At 36.8% G+C, this 15,432-nt stretch overlaps 1 protein-coding gene across 3 annotated transcripts; it reads right to left on the bottom strand.

The window, feature by feature from the left end:
* Positions 1-11,181: 11,181 nt before the first annotated feature.
* On the bottom strand, positions 11,182-14,961 carry LOC104437433 (protein DETOXIFICATION 16). Of its 3 annotated transcripts, XR_005549089.1 has the most exons (9): positions 14,540-14,961; positions 12,984-13,528; positions 12,588-12,674; positions 12,422-12,478; positions 12,086-12,324; positions 11,836-11,954; positions 11,646-11,732; positions 11,421-11,553; positions 11,182-11,388 (listed from the first exon to the last, which is right to left on the bottom strand). XR_005549089.1 is itself a non-coding variant. In XM_039308233.1 (8 exons), the coding sequence occupies exons 1-8, from the start codon at positions 14,816-14,818 to the stop codon at positions 11,491-11,493; spliced, it is 1,476 nt and encodes a 491-aa protein (XP_039164167.1). In that variant the 5' UTR covers positions 14,819-14,961; the 3' UTR covers positions 11,182-11,490. The 3 variants fall into 3 exon arrangements, 2 of the variants coding, with proteins under 2 accessions (XP_039164167.1, XP_039164168.1); XM_039308233.1 differs by having other exon boundaries at positions 11,182-11,553; XM_039308234.1 differs by having other exon boundaries at positions 11,182-11,553; positions 12,984-13,546; positions 14,540-14,678.
* Positions 14,962-15,432: the final 471 nt, after the last annotated feature.

Below are 15,432 nucleotides of genomic sequence, written 5' to 3' on the forward strand. Positions count from 1 at the left end.
ATTTTGGCTAAGGCCAGCCGTGTGCCCACACATGATATTTTGTCAAGTATGATAAAAAGATGGAATTTGATGTATGATTGGGATGGAATACTATATCGGCCTATGGGCGATATGTCAGCTTAGCAGAGAGCAGTATACCGGTATACTATATCAACCTACGGGCGATATGTCAGCTTAGCCGAGAATAGTATACCTTATCAGTTTATATTGAATATGTCGGTATACTATATCATCCTACGAGCTCTGATATGGCAGCTTAGCAGAGAGCAATATACCTCATGAGTTTATATTGAATATGTTGGTATACTATATCATCCTACGGGCTCTGATATGGCAGCTTAGCAGAGAGCAGTATACCTTATCAGCTTAGATTGAGCACTGTCGGTATACTATATCATCCTACGGGCTCTGATATGGCAGCTTAGCATAGAGTAGTATACTCGATCATCTCAGAAGCAAGCTATACTATCTATTTATCAGCTTAGAGTGAGCAGTCTTGGACTATGGTCAGACTTATAAATAGTATTAAATGTGCCGACCAAGCATGGGTTGTGATGACATGTAATTGACTATGTCAATTGATTATTGGTTCATTATGATGTTGTGAATTGATTGATCGAATGGAAATGACCGTGAGTGGTCTTGTTGACATGTAATCGACTAGATCGATTTGATCGATGCTTCGATCAGTGATGTGATTGTTTGGGTGCCTATTTGATCTGTGCTAATATGCAGGTGGAATCTGAGGCCAAGGTAAGTCCTCTGACTCATGTTGTGCATAAGCAACCCTAAGGTGTACTAGTTTACTAATCGGATCTTAGGGGGTAGAACTTGCTGAGATGTGGTCTCAATGGTTATTGAATAACCATTTCAGGACCCTGATGAGGAGCCTGAAGAGGAGGAATATGAAGAGGAGAACCATAATATGGAACCAAATGAGAAGGAAGATTTTGGAGAAGAAGATGACCATGAGAAGGATTCTAAGTATAACCCGGATGAGGACTAAGATCACATCCTATTTTGTCAGACCTTGATTATATGTGGATAAGTGTTAGATCAGACCTCTGTAAATAGTATTGCATTATATACTATGAGGTGCTTGTATAAAAGAGTAGTTGTGAATTTCAGTATGAAAATTATGGCCCTACTTTTCTATCCCATTGTTTTATTGTTTGAGGATTTATAATTGCTTCCGCATGTGCTATTGAAAAATGAAAGGGTCGGCGATATGTAGTCTTAGGGATATCGCATTTTTAAAATCGACTAAGGTAAGGGATGTGCGAGTGCCTAAGGATCGGGGCGTGACAAAGAGGGCTGGAATTTTGGCTTCAAATTTGGTTTAATTATGGGTTAAATTACTAGAAATAAATAGGGGACAAAGCAATTAAGGGGATGGATAAAGATGGTTGACTTTAAGCTCTCTAAGCTTGCTGAGCACGTCGCAAGCTGCCCCTCCACCAAAACAGCCTCTGCCTTGCCGCGCATCCTCCACCATTCATTCTTTGTTTTGCTCAGTCAAAACTCTACCAAAGCCTCCCTAAACGTTGACTCCGAAGCAGCTCCTCTCAGCCATGCGTCTTCAACGCCACGCTGCAGCTTTCTTCGTCCATCTCCTCCAGTTGGCGTTGATCGAGCAACTTGACCGAAGTTGCTTCTTTCCAATTCAGCCGGGCCCAAATCTCTAGCTCAACCCATCTTCAGTTCAGCCACTTGCAAGCTTCAACCCATGTAAATTTTTCAGGCCCAGCAGCCTGCAGCAGTCCAACCTGCACTGCAGCCCACCAAACTAAATCCAGCAGCCCATCTTGAAGCCAGATCAAGCTTAGCCCAGTTTTGAAGCCCTCTTCAGCCCAACTTTGGCCCAGCCCAACTCAAGAACATATCTTAGCTTGGGCTAAGATTTGCTGGGCAATTTTAGGCCCAGTCCAAGCCCGTTGGCGCCGTCGCAATCTCAAGTTTCGGCCACTGTCGCAATGAACTAGTTTTTGTATTAAACCGGTGAGTTTATGTACTAAACTCTTCTTAGTAGGCTAATTACGTTTAAGGAGTGTTTAGTTTAATTTAATTAGGAATTATGTGATTAGTTAGATTAGATTAGTGATTTAATTAGTTAATTATGCATATTAGGTGGTTAGATCAGACTGTTTAAGGCCTAGATAGGATGTGCTATTTATCTAGAGTGGTTCGGGAATTTTCTAGACCCGTGTCAGTATTTAATTTAGCAATTACGGCCTAGGTGAGTATTTTTGTATTTAAATTGATTTATTTAAATAATTTTAGTAATTATTTAATTATTAAATATTTTCTGGAAATTAAACTGGGATAGCCAAGGATCGGAATTTCATGCCGATTGCAATGGTGTTATTAATTTATGCAATTGAGTGTTAAATTGTGCAAATTGAGTGCTGATTGGAATTGTGAGTATTTAATTCCAAAATTTGTGAATTTTAATATTTATTCAGAAAATCTCAGGTGTTGAATTTTAACACTGAAAATTGTTTTATATACTATATAAAACAATGAGATTTTAAATTGAAAAATATCAATTTTTCTAGTGTGAATTGACCTTGTACCCACACAGGACTATTTTATAGTGTATTTCTAATATGAAGAAAATAGGCTAGGTTCACCATTTTAATGGAGATATTTGAGTGCAATACATAGTGCCCTAGCCATAATTGAGTGATCATGTGTTGGTTAAGAGAACCTATCCTAGGTTATTAAGCTGGACGTAACCCTTATATGGGACGCCCCTAGACAACAGGAAGTCGGCCGCAGTAGATTCTGGACACATGCTCCTTCAGGAAAGCTATCTAGGAAAGATGTAACTATGCTCAATGGTGTGAGACATAGCCTGGTAATGCCAGAAGACCGACGAACAAAGAGTAGGCCGTGCTATATGCCGAGATCAAAACTAGGAACGCATGATTATTTGAGTTGAACGCGCCGAATTATTGGACAAAATTGTGTTGCACGGTATGAGGACCCTTGTGCTTTGTTATAATTGATTATGGCGTTCCTATTGATGAGCTTATTTGCTACTCATGCTTTCATGCTGTCTGCAATATGAATTGTGCTGACCTGTAGGGTGGATTTAAGACGAGGTGAATCCCTATGGTTGTGTGATTGTGTGGTTATGACGCTTCTAGGCGTATTTTCCTCATAATCGGGGTTTAGAGTGTGAACTCGCTGAGATTATATCTCACCCCATTGTAGGCTCAATTTTCAGGGCCGTAGAGTGGTGAACTTGGAGCCGAGCTGAGGGAACCCATGGTGTAAGTCAGATAGGACAACCTCTTTTGGAGAGTCAATCTTTTGAAATCTTTTGGGTATAGACCTTTGTTTATAACTCAGTATATTTATAAAAGCATGTTTGTTTATCAATATGTTATCCTGCTTTTCTATCCCGAGATGGTTATCGTCAGGGGATTTATTATTCGCTTCCGCATGTGCAATAAAATGAAAGGGTTGGCGACTCGTCCTGGGAAGTTGCAAAATTTTATCAACTAGAGAGGGATGGGCACAAGCTCAAGGATCAGAGCATGACACTTAGTCTAAGGACTAAATTGAACACGCATCAAAAGTCCAGGAATCGTATTAAATAATTTAAAAGATCATGGATGACATTATACATTGTGCTTAAAGTTCATAGACCAAATTGAACAAATTAAAAGTTCAGGGTCCACATTAAAAAAATTAAAAATTTATGGGCTACATTGCACGTTGAGATAAAGTTCATGGATCATTTGTATCATTTTCACATAGATTCGCTTGTTGGACGATCTGTTGAATGTTACTACAATTAAATAAGTTAGGTAGCACGGAGAAGCAGACAATCCAAATAATGTCATTACTTGGCATTATATTGAACGGCTTCTCCATATATGGCAATTTTATATTCATTATCCGGCAATTCCAGAAAAAGAAAATTTATCCTGTTGCACCAAGGGACGAAAGTGGGGAAAAAGAAGAAGGAAAGAATAGAGTGAATTTTTCGATTTTCATACTGTAAGTCAAAGGAATGCTAGTGGCGGGCACTGCCAGCCCACTACTTTAATATTAGTACTTTCCTTTGTAGGACAAATCACTGGGATGGTATAGCTTACCTAAACAAGAACAATCCAAAAATGAAAGAGAGAGAAAGAGCTTGGGAATTGGGAATGAAATGACAATGTGGCACTACTTGATCGAGATATCAACGAATTAAACAAAGTATATTAAGGCAAGACATTTCATTGGTCCACAAATCATACAATCATTATGACCTGGGTTGAGACGGCTTATAAACGGTGTTCTTAAGTCGTGAAAGATAATATCGTTTCATTTTAGTGACGTGTTTGTCATATACTTCCGCGTGCAATTAGCCAGCTAAATACTATATCAGTCTCTAGCGATAAATATATTTGTCCATCATGTAAAAGTTTATTTATTTATTTTTCATTTGAAAAGTCGTGATATTTCTATCCTGTGAGGATAAGTTGATTCATTTTTTTTTCTCTTTATTTGGCCTTACCTATTCAGAAATGCTAGGGAAATTTATAACAATTTGTATTAATGTGGATTCAGCATACAAAATACATGTATTCATGTCGTTTTCTTTATCTTTTTGCCAAATATTAATTTTTTTTTGGCATAAAGACAATCCCTATGCACTTTCGCTAGATAAATGTCGCACGAATTTGGAATTTAACAACGTTTGACATAAAACTGAAGGAACCTTAGACAAAATGAAAATACAATAGAGAACATATAAGGACAAACCGGACAGTTGGGTTTGACAGGTGGTGTAACGGATGCACACGATACTTTCTTCCTTTTGGCAATAGCCAGCATGTAACAACTCATTCAAATTTAGGGACGTAAGAATGTCATGTAATCTTGGAAAAAATATTTAAAAATATCATGAAAAAATATGTGAAACAAGTGGATGAGATTAGGAGTGAGCAGTTCCATGTTCGATCCATGTTCTACTTAAAACCCGAAAGCCATCCTATTGGGATTGATTATCTAATTTTTGGAACTTGAATCTATCTTGTATATCATGGAGTGTGGAATATTCTCTATCAATCGACTCTAATGTCTATTCATGAACCAACCAATTCTACTTTTATTTTTTTATTTTTTTTTGGTCATGAAGAATATGAAACTCTTCTATTAGTAAACTAGATAAATGGTTGATTATGTTGCTCAAGTAAACCAACAAATTACTTGTTAGTGTTACTATCGGTTCTCTGTTTTGGAATGCATATGTCATGAAGTTTTTGCAGCATTTGCATTTCTCATCTTTTTAGAGTTCGTGAGTTGGTTGGTGCTCTATCTAATTATCCTCGTCAAAGATTTTGCTCTTTCTGGTGTTGTCTTGGTATTGTTCACGGGCATTTTCATGAAGTATTACACATATTCAAACTCATCAGCAAATTCTTAACGATTTGTGTAGGCATTTTTTTTAGTTAATAGTTACCGTACATATACCTTGTAGACTTGTTGAATATGCTGTGAGCATGAGGTTTGACATGAGTAATAGGTCGGTGTGGACTGGATCACACAACACTAGTTCCAAATATTTGAAGCCAAAAGCTAGACTGATTCCAAATTGAACCAGAAACCAAATAGGTTCTCATACCCAATTCCACTCGGGAACCATGCTCATATTTAGATGATATATGAATAACAATGAACAAAAGGCAAGGCTGGTATTGCGGGATCTTCATTTATGTCCTATCACAGTCGATAACAAATTAAAAGGAATTTCTTTGCATAAGTACTAGGAAGGGATGAAACTTAGCTAAGAAAATTTGCAACGTGAAAATGTTGAAACATATGGTAGGAGCTACTCATTATCTCTAAACTCTAAAAGTCAAAGTTTCCTTGGATTTGATGCATTTTCCGCGTGCACTTTCCAAGAATGAATTGAACAAAAATATACCTTTTAAGAGTACCACCAAAGGGAAAATTCCAAATAAGGACCCAAAATGCTCTCATTTTTTAAAAAAAAAAAATAAGAGCTTGAAGTTGACCTTATTTCAAATAAATTCCTAAAGTGGTTATCGTTGTTTCAAATAAAGACCTATTATTGTCGGCTTGCTAGCTAGCAAAATATTCCGGCTGATCAAGGATATTTTTGTTAAAACACAAGTTAAATTTAAATTAATTAGAATGAAAATTAAAAAAAAAAAAAAGGGAAAAACATAGGTGGGAGGGCCTGCCTGTGTTTTCCTTTTTCTTAGTTTTTTATGAAAAGAAAAAAATTCAAAATTCAAAATTCAAAAATTTTAAAAGAAGAAATTGCCCTTTACAGCGGGTGAATTCAAGCCATTCTTTGAGATTGATATGGATACTTCAGGCTCTTATTTGAGAAAATAAGGGCACAAAGTGCCCTTATTTAAAAAAAAAATGTCCACTTTATGCCCTTATTTAGAATTTTCCCTACCAACAAATCATGAATCTGCCCTACAAAAAGGCATCAACTTTAAGGCTTGGGATAAATATACAGGAACTTTTTAAATGGTTCAAGAAAAGGCAAGGATAGACCAATCGAGGAAAAGGCATGGACTTTTGGGTTTGGTACAAATCTAGCAGAAGTCTCTTAACACCTTTAAAAACTAGGAATATTACCCAAAATGAGCTCAAAGTTTCCTTCGTAACTCCCGAAACTTCTTCTTAGTGGCTTTGTTACATGCCTCATTTCATAAGGAACCTCAAAGTGGCTCTATTTCATTATATTCCATGAGATTCATAGTTGCATTACTTATAGCTTCTTTGTTCATAGACAAAGCTGATTTGGAATTATTTTTCATTCCAAGGCATAACTTGTGTCCATGTGCTTCATATTTGCCTGGAGTTTGCTCCCAGAAATATAGCCATCTACCCCCTCATGTCAATCCCACAAGCCTCTTATCCATTCTCATTCGACTGGAGGGGACACCAAAGGCCTCTGCCCTTCCATCCCTTGGATAGATAGAGAGGGAGAGTAGAGCTTTTTGTTTTTTCATGTTGTCAAAGAGTTGAACAACGAAAATAGATGGTGAATGCCTATTCAAATTGATCGGGTCACATAGGAACAAGGTTCATATACGCTCCCCTAACTGTGTTTGCTATATAAATTCTTAGGCTATGTTTGGTCATTTGGATGTTTAGTCAGGATAGGATTACGTATGATAGGATGATAAATTTAGGAATTTTGTAATATTCTATTCTCTATGGTGAACCGCAATAATAATGTCGGATGCTTTTATATTTTATTTGGCCTATTGTTTAGTATAAATGTCAAATGTCATATCAATACGAATACAACTAAATATGCACAAACGGAGATGGTAAAAATATTTTGTGATTAACTATTAAAGAAACTACAAATGCATAAATGGAGGTAACCTCCATCGATCAATCCCTGGTTAACTAACGATCGAAATCTTAAATAACAAATGAGCTATTATAGCTTTCCAGAGCCACAGTTTTGACTATTACGAGAAACGTAAACAAGCTCCAACAACATTGATGAGTTAAATTAGGAAGTGAATGCCAAATCTAGTAAGAGAGAGAAGACATGATCATTCTCCTTCCAAAATTGCGAGAAGTATAGTGTATCAACTCTCTCGTAACTTCGTGAAACTTCAAAGTGAATTACAAACCTATGAAGTAAAATGAGCTTTGATTTTCTTGTTGCTTTCGTGGACTTTTGACGTGAACTAGAGAGTTACAAGGGAAAAGAGCTCCGACTTTCTCACTATTTTTGTGGAGCTTTAACGGGAACTAAAGAACTATGGATGAGTCATGAAGTTTCAACATGAACTAGAGATACGGAGAAAAATGAGACGGAGAGGGTAGGGTTTTGTTTTAGAAAAAGGCATTGCCATTATCATTCGAGAATTAAAAAAAATAAAAATTCCTTTTAAGTTTAAATTTGTTCATTTAAAACATTAGTCCTTCTACTTCATTTTTGTTTGTCTAATTTTTTACTAGTTTCCTCTCTTTTTTTATTTATTTTTTATATCGGTCCATCATTCCTTAATCACAATTGTACTAAATAATTTATTATGCTAACATACCTAAAATGTTTAATAAATATACTAAATATAATATATATTATAGAATAGAAAGAAATTTAATTATATAAATAAATAAAAACGAAAATTGTTGTTCTTTTTTGTTATCATAAATTTTCTTTTTATATTTAGCATTCAATTATTATTTTAATTTTATTAATTTAGGAAATTTGTTATTCAAGAAAAATAGTTATTATACTATGGATATTAGAAATTCTATTTACCTTTATCCGACTTTCCTCATGAGATATTTTTATCTGGCTCATATCCCTTTATATACAACCTTATCTTATTTTGGGGAACCAAATACAAATTAGGATAAAATTTATATTATTTTAATTTTTATCTTGACTATCAAACGTAGCCTTAATTTTTATTTTTTTTTATAAAGGATTAGATAGAAGACTTTGTTTCTTCCTTTAATGATGTTTGGAATATAAGTTCTTAATTTGTGGTTGGTATTGCCAGTCTACTAATTTAATATGGGAACTTCCCATTGTAAGGCAAATGAAGGGGTTGGGACTAATTTACCTAAATAAGAACAATCCAATAGTGAAAAGTACAAAGAGACTTTGGGAAAAGGGAAAAGTGACAATGTGGCACAAAATTGAAACTTGATCCATATATAAATGAATTAAACAAAAGATCTCAAAGCAAGACATTTCATAGGTCTATAAATCATAAAATTAACCGGGGTTGAGACGACACAGGAATGGTGTCCTTTTTTAATCGTGAGGAACAATGTCATTTCATCTTCCTAATGTGCTTATTGTTCACTTTCGCGTGCTATTAGCCACATTAAATTTTATGTCTGTCTTATGTTCAGGAAACTTAACCTTGGATATTTTTACTCACCAACTAAAAGTTTATACATCTTTTTGTGTCATTTGAAAAGTTATCATCGAATCAAACCTATGACATCATACTCACTTATTTCGTCTCCGATTTTTTTTTGTGAAAAACGGCTTAAGATACCGCTGACAGCATAAACTCCCATCACTTTTAAAAGTAGCTCCAGAGAAATCGCTCTTTGCGAATAGGGATGCCAATTTTGTGTATTCTTCAATCTCGATAACAATTGGAGACACCTTCCTGTATTAGATCTGATATAAGTTCATGCTTATGTGGTCCCACATTTTATCGAACATGTGGTAAAGGGCTTGGTCAAAGAGATAACGTGCAATGTTAAGAGGGACAACTCGTTTCAAATCTTCACAATCAGTAACAACAAGAGCTTAGATCATCAAAACAGATTTGACACTGATCGATTTCCACACAAGCGCGTCTGTAGATTTCGTACTTTATTTATCTCAAGAAATAGCCGAGAACAGAGCACGTTCAAATCGATCAAGAGAAGGATGTTTACACGTAGTGGTTTCCGGCCGAACATGAGCAAAGTGCCCACCAAAGAAAGTTTCTAAGAATGGAATCAGTGATAGAGACAACGGAAGCTGCAATTCAAGCTCCTCGCCAAATGTGCCCGAGAACAGTGTAGAAGAGAGTTTGTCAAAATATGTCTAAAATTTGAGCCAATGAACGAAAGCGACCCAAGATAAATTAACGTAAAGTCCGAAAGTTGAATATTTGTTGTCTTCCACCATGGAAATCTAAATTTCCTGTTCAGCATTGGAGTCTAAAGTGATACTTTCAACGTAAAAAGGAAAGTCAAGTCGGAAGAGGAAACAAATTTCCTATTTTCAATTCAGAATATTCAATGCGTGCGTTCTTAGGGCGTTTGCTTTTCTGACGGGCAGAGCGCATATATATTTAAATATGTACTCGTGGGCTGCTCACGAAGAATTGGTGAAAAGACATTGACCAAGTGCTTGGTGTGGGTTTTCTGTTAATTTTCTTCGTAAAATTACACTAATAATTTTAGTGTTGAAGCCGATTAAATTTTGGGATAAGATTTGTGAATTCCTTTGAGATTGAGAGATTAATCGTGTAAAATAGTAGGGTTAAATTCAGTTTGAATTTATTGAATGTAATTAAGAGTTGGGAAATATTGAAGTTATTTGATTGATTCGTGTGATTGTAATATTTGTTATATCGCTTAATGTATAATAGCATTTTTTGTTGTCTATGTGGATGTAGGTCACTTCGATTGAATCACATAAACCAGCATCCAATTTATTTTCTTATTCTATTTAATTGTTGTTTGACTGCTTTTTTTTGCAACAATTGGTATTAGCATTAGATTTAACTGAGCTAAGCAAATCAATGGAGATGATGCAGAAATGGTGAGAATAGACAGTTTGATGGGAGGATGTTAGTTTCTAGAAGATGTAGATTGAGGATTACCAATACCAAAGAAATCTGCACTTACTCCTATTTGGGAAGAAGACAGAGTTGATGAAGCCAGCTGATTGAGAATCACTAGACAGACAAGCTTTGGGTGTTAGTTAGTTGAGGTTGGCTCGTAATGTTGCGTTTAACATCATTAAAAAGAAGTCTACTGTGGGCTGATGAAGGCTCTATTAGACATACGAGAAGCCCTTTTCAATTAACAAGGTCTATTTGATACAATGCCTATTTAACTTAAAGATGGGCGATCATGCGTTAATTGCTTATTATATAAATGAATTCAATGTGATTGTTAGTTAGTTGAGTTAAGTTGATATTGACTTTGATGATGAGGTGTTTGTTTTGATTCTATTATCTTAATTGCTTAATAGTTGGAATACTATTGTCACTGTTGTTAGTAATCCCTCTAGGCGAAGAAGCTTGACATTTGATAAGGTTCATGACTTGCTTTCGAGTGAAGATATTCGTAGGAGAGAATCTAATGAACCTACATATACTATTCTAGTAGGTGAAAATAGAGCAACAACTAGTAATCGTATTTATAGAAGTAGTATAAATTTGATCATATGTAGTCAGTCTACAACTGGTGGTGTCGTCTATTGGAGTTATGGCAAGAAGGAATTGCCTTAAGTTGAAGAATGAGAAGGGCAAGGGAATTAGAGTTTCATCTACAAATAATGTTGTGATAGTAACTTACTGCAATTCAAAACTTACTACAATTCAAAAAATACTGACTATGTCTTATCTATCATTGTGCTTAGGCACAAGTATGATGCTATTGTCATGATTAGACAATTGAGAGCTTTGATAGAAAAGGACACAGAAAAGACAATTAAGTATTTACGAACTGATCGTAGAGTTTTGCTTCGTGTGTCAAACAAATGTTACAGAAGGGTTGAGAATGCGACATAGATCCTCATAAAGGGATTTCTGAGGTCAAACTTGCGGTTTACCGATTTGACATTTGTTTCTGACTTTTGGCAGGAGTTCCACATGTGGCTCTTCCTCATGGGCGGCAGCATGAGATCCAGAGGGATAAGTACGTCTTATTTCATCCATTCGCACTACGTTTCAATACCAGGAACCGGAGTGTCTTTAGTCTATCGTCCGATTCCAACGGCGATATTTCTTCACCGTAGCTTTATGACAACGATCCAGCGGCAGGCCTCACGGTGCTATGGACTCTGTCAGTGGCTTTCTTTGCCTGCAACAATGCCAAATGTCAAGCACCAACCATATATCGGATAGTACTTTACATGGTAAAAACGTTCCATTTATCGATTCACTGTAACTTGCCTCTTTCTCCCAATCCGTACATCCTGTTAGGATCGCAAGTAACAATGCTTGCGCAAAGAGTGCAACTATAATCCCCGTCCAGAGGCCCTACAGCTCGATAAGAAGAAAAAGCAATTATAGGAATATCGGATTGACTACCAGTTACGATGAAAGGAAAGGACGTTTTGCAGCAGAATGGTAAGGTAAATACCTTTCCACCAAAGTGACAGACAAAAGCTAGGAGTATGGCCACTGGAATACCCAGCAAATAGTAGGCACCCAAATTGATGACAGCTCCAATCTTTTGCCATCCACATCCTCTTGCAATGCCTTAAAAAAATGTAGCATATAGCATAAAAAAAGTCGAAGTACAAATCGGCTTTAACTTCAACATATTTGAGATTTGACACGTTCTCCATCTGCCCTCCCTAATTGTCAGAATAAGCAAACTTGGTGCATACCTGAAAGCACAGACTGAATGCCATCGATAAGATTGGAAGTTGCGATTAGTACCAACATATCTCCTACATAGTTCACTATTTCTTCTTCTGTACTATAGAGGTAGCCCCACGCCCTTCGACAGAAGATCATGAGAGTACCAGCAAGCAAGCCTTCTGTGGCGACCATCATTAAGGAAACATAAATTGCCAAACGTGCTGCTCGTGGTCTTCCAGCACCCAATTCATTTGAAACTCTCGTGCTGCCAACAATAAGGCCAAGAAAGGGTGAGACTGTGGGATAGCTGCTTCGTCTGCAGGTTCCACTGAATTAAATAAAGGTTAACCAGTTAAGATTACCTTATTGAACCACTGAGTCCTAGAGGTATCATGTAAACCAAGGAGCAGGTATTCAGGCTGAAACAAGCACAGGATACTAAGTTCACATTGTTTAAAAATGATAACAACTGGTGCCAAGAGGTTAGCAATTTTTTTTGCTTCTTGTTGACACAAAGTACTGATGCACCTGATTGAGAGGACTGATGTTTCGAGTTTTGGGTTGGGAAGAAGTCCTGATAATAAGACCATCATTTCAAAGGACCAAATCTCGAAGCTGTTGCAGGCAAAGAATCAAACAAAAACATCATGATTGCTTCGAGCTACAGAATCATGAAGACCCATGTCGATATTGTACAAGGAATAGTGTCAGCGTCAATTAATAAGAAAATGTATCCTTTCGAAGTCGGAAAAATCACATCCTGAACATAAACTAGAATAAAAAGGTTTGACAGCCCATTGATGATTCTGAAAAAGAATTATGACCATCATTTGTTTCGTATACTGTCCCGCAAGTTTTTTTATCTTTTATAATATAGTTTATGCCAAAAGTGAACTAGAAGAAGCATAAAAGCTAGAGAATTACCAGATCATGACAGCAGAAGGAATTGCTAATTTCAGAAATTCAGGAATCCCATGAAAGGCTTCCTTGGAGAAACCAGTCCAAGTTCTTTTGCAAGACGGTGAAATTCTAACATATATTGCCAGTAACAGCACGTTTATCCAGTACGAGATAGCATTTGCCAAAGCAGCGCCTTTGTTTCCGAGTCCTGACTTGAACACCAGAAACCAACATATGAAAATATGCAGGAAGGTGGTGATTCCTGAACTGACCATCATTGGAACAACATTATTCTGCGTCTGCAGAAACCTGACGTGGCACTGCAGGAGCGCATATGCGAAAATGCTGGGGATCATGAAGCGAGCATAGGATCCTGCCTCTGCGGATATCTGAGGATCTTGCTTGAAGAATAGAAGGATTTGGCCAGTGTTGGCCCAAATGATAGCTAGTGGAATGCTAGCCAATAGGAGAACGATCATGGCCCTCTGCTTGTGGATACCAAGCATGTGGTATTGCTTAGCTCCATAAGACTGACCGCAAAATGTATCCAATGCACTTGCCATTCCTGTCTGTTATGGACCAAGCATCTATAAGATGGTGGTTGGAGCAAATTAGTGTTGGAATTATCTCAGCTGCTGTTTTTCAGTCATATTTCCTCTGTTTTCCTCTGTTTTTTTTTTAACAGCCAAGTTCATTTAGTTATGCATTTAGTGTTTTTGCTATTTTCTAGAAAGTTAATAACACATTTGTGTGCAGTTATGTGTTGCAAATACATGAGCAGTTTCTACTTTGTATTTAGTTGTTGTACTTGACAGTTTTTTTTTTTCACACAAAACGTATGAAGTGCTATGCTCTGTTTTTTTTTTCTTTTCTCTCTCTCAAACAACAGAAATTTTTCTGTTTTGATTGTTGTTTTTATGAGCTTTAACAATTAGACGTCCCAAAATGAAATTCAAGAAGTTTGTCACTATATCTTAGGAACCCAAATGAGGTTGCTAGGAGCATTAGGAGTGTGTGGCCATATTTCACTCAACTTATATCCAGTTAAGGAATTTGAACAAGGAAATTCTTTCATCTATTTCATTTTCGGACTAGGATCCCCAACAATCTTTTCTTAAGTGCAGTTAACAATTGTGCTGATTTGTGGCAAACACCAACGTTAAGTTTCCAATCTTGACATTGCTAAATCTAGCTAGAAGGGAGAAAATCACACATTTAGCACACTGAGCTTATTGAGAGATAATAGATTCTGTAGATCAATCTTTGTCAAACTGCAATAATCTGAAAATGAGCTAAGGTTAATAGACAGGCAATCTATACATGGTACTTGGAAAGCAGGCCTGCACGCAGTCTTAATTGATCCAACAATTGCTAAACTCTGTTTATTTAACAGGAAAGAGAACTCCTATAATCATGTCAATAATAGAAGTGGCACTATACATCTTTCAAGATAAATAATATCCTGGAAGAAAACTTTCATAGAAGTGACATAGTATGGTGCTACTTTCCAATTCTTAAAGTCTTTCATCTCTTAGTTGGTTTATCTCAAGATTAAAAGAGGAAGAATTGTTGGGTCGTACCAACATACTAAAGCCAGTCACAGAAGCGAATGACGTGGCCATGGAAGCCCCGGAAAGTGCTAGCTCTCCAAGATGACCCACAAACATCACCGAGATCACCTGCAAACAATATATCATCAGGTTCACCGATACCAATGGCCCAGCCAATGACAGTTGCTGCTTTATTTCCGAGAAAATTTCATCTTTGTTGAATCCATTTCCCAACGTGGATGCCGCCTTCTCCCGGGGAACCGCTAACAGGAGTGACTCCAAATGCTGTTTCTGTTCTTCCACATCCATTGATTGCTTCCTCTGTGCTTTTAGGCTGAGTGAGGGAAGCAGAGGGAAAAAAACAGGGCAATAGCTTTTTATATATCGTAGAGATTCTCTTTGCAGAAAACGACCAAGCAACTGGTATGCTTATCTTCTCGCATGTTTGGTGAAGTAGAATTCGGCAGACTTTGTCGTGTCAGATTCCTTTCGAGCATTAAATGCAACTAAAGTGAACCGAGACAACCAGAAAGACCCCAGCGAATTATGTCCTTTTCACAAATATAGTTAAAAAATCAGCATTCCTTTTTATTTTGCTTGAACTAGAATATGAAAGTCCACGTAGATGTCGAGCTTTAATATTCGATCTTCAATCACTCTCTTGATTTTCCAATCAAAATGATACACTGAATGTAATCATTGGAGTTTAAGAAAGAAACAGAAAACGACAAGCTTGTCAACAAGGGTGGGCTAGAAAAACGGTAGAAAAGTAGGGCGCGATTACAAAGAAGAAAGAAGGAAAAGGGAAAAGAAAGGAAGGAGAAAAAAGAAGCAAGAGCATTCGTGCCTACAAGCTTCGGAGACAAGGACAAGACGGATTAACTCCGTTTCATAGTGTCTGGAAAGGAGTCGTACTTTTTGTT

The sequence above is a fragment of the Eucalyptus grandis genome, chromosome 3 (genome assembly GCF_016545825.1).
Source record: "Eucalyptus grandis isolate ANBG69807.140 chromosome 3, ASM1654582v1, whole genome shotgun sequence".
Taxonomy (NCBI): domain Eukaryota; kingdom Viridiplantae; phylum Streptophyta; class Magnoliopsida; order Myrtales; family Myrtaceae; genus Eucalyptus; species Eucalyptus grandis.

Bases quoted from the DNA above. Each gene is read 5' to 3' on its own strand.
- LOC104437433 (XM_039308233.1), bottom strand. From the start codon at position 14,818: ATGGATGTGGAAGAACAGAAACAGCATTTGGAGTCACTCCTGTTAGCG. The intron at 13,529-14,539 runs GTACGACCCAAC...GGTCCATAACAG, and splicing joins TGACTGGCTTTAGTATGTTG to ACAGGAATGGCAAGTGCATT. The intron at 12,325-12,421 runs GTAATCTTAACT...TATTGTTGGCAG, and splicing joins GGACTCAGTGGTTCAATAAG to CACGAGAGTTTCAAATGAAT.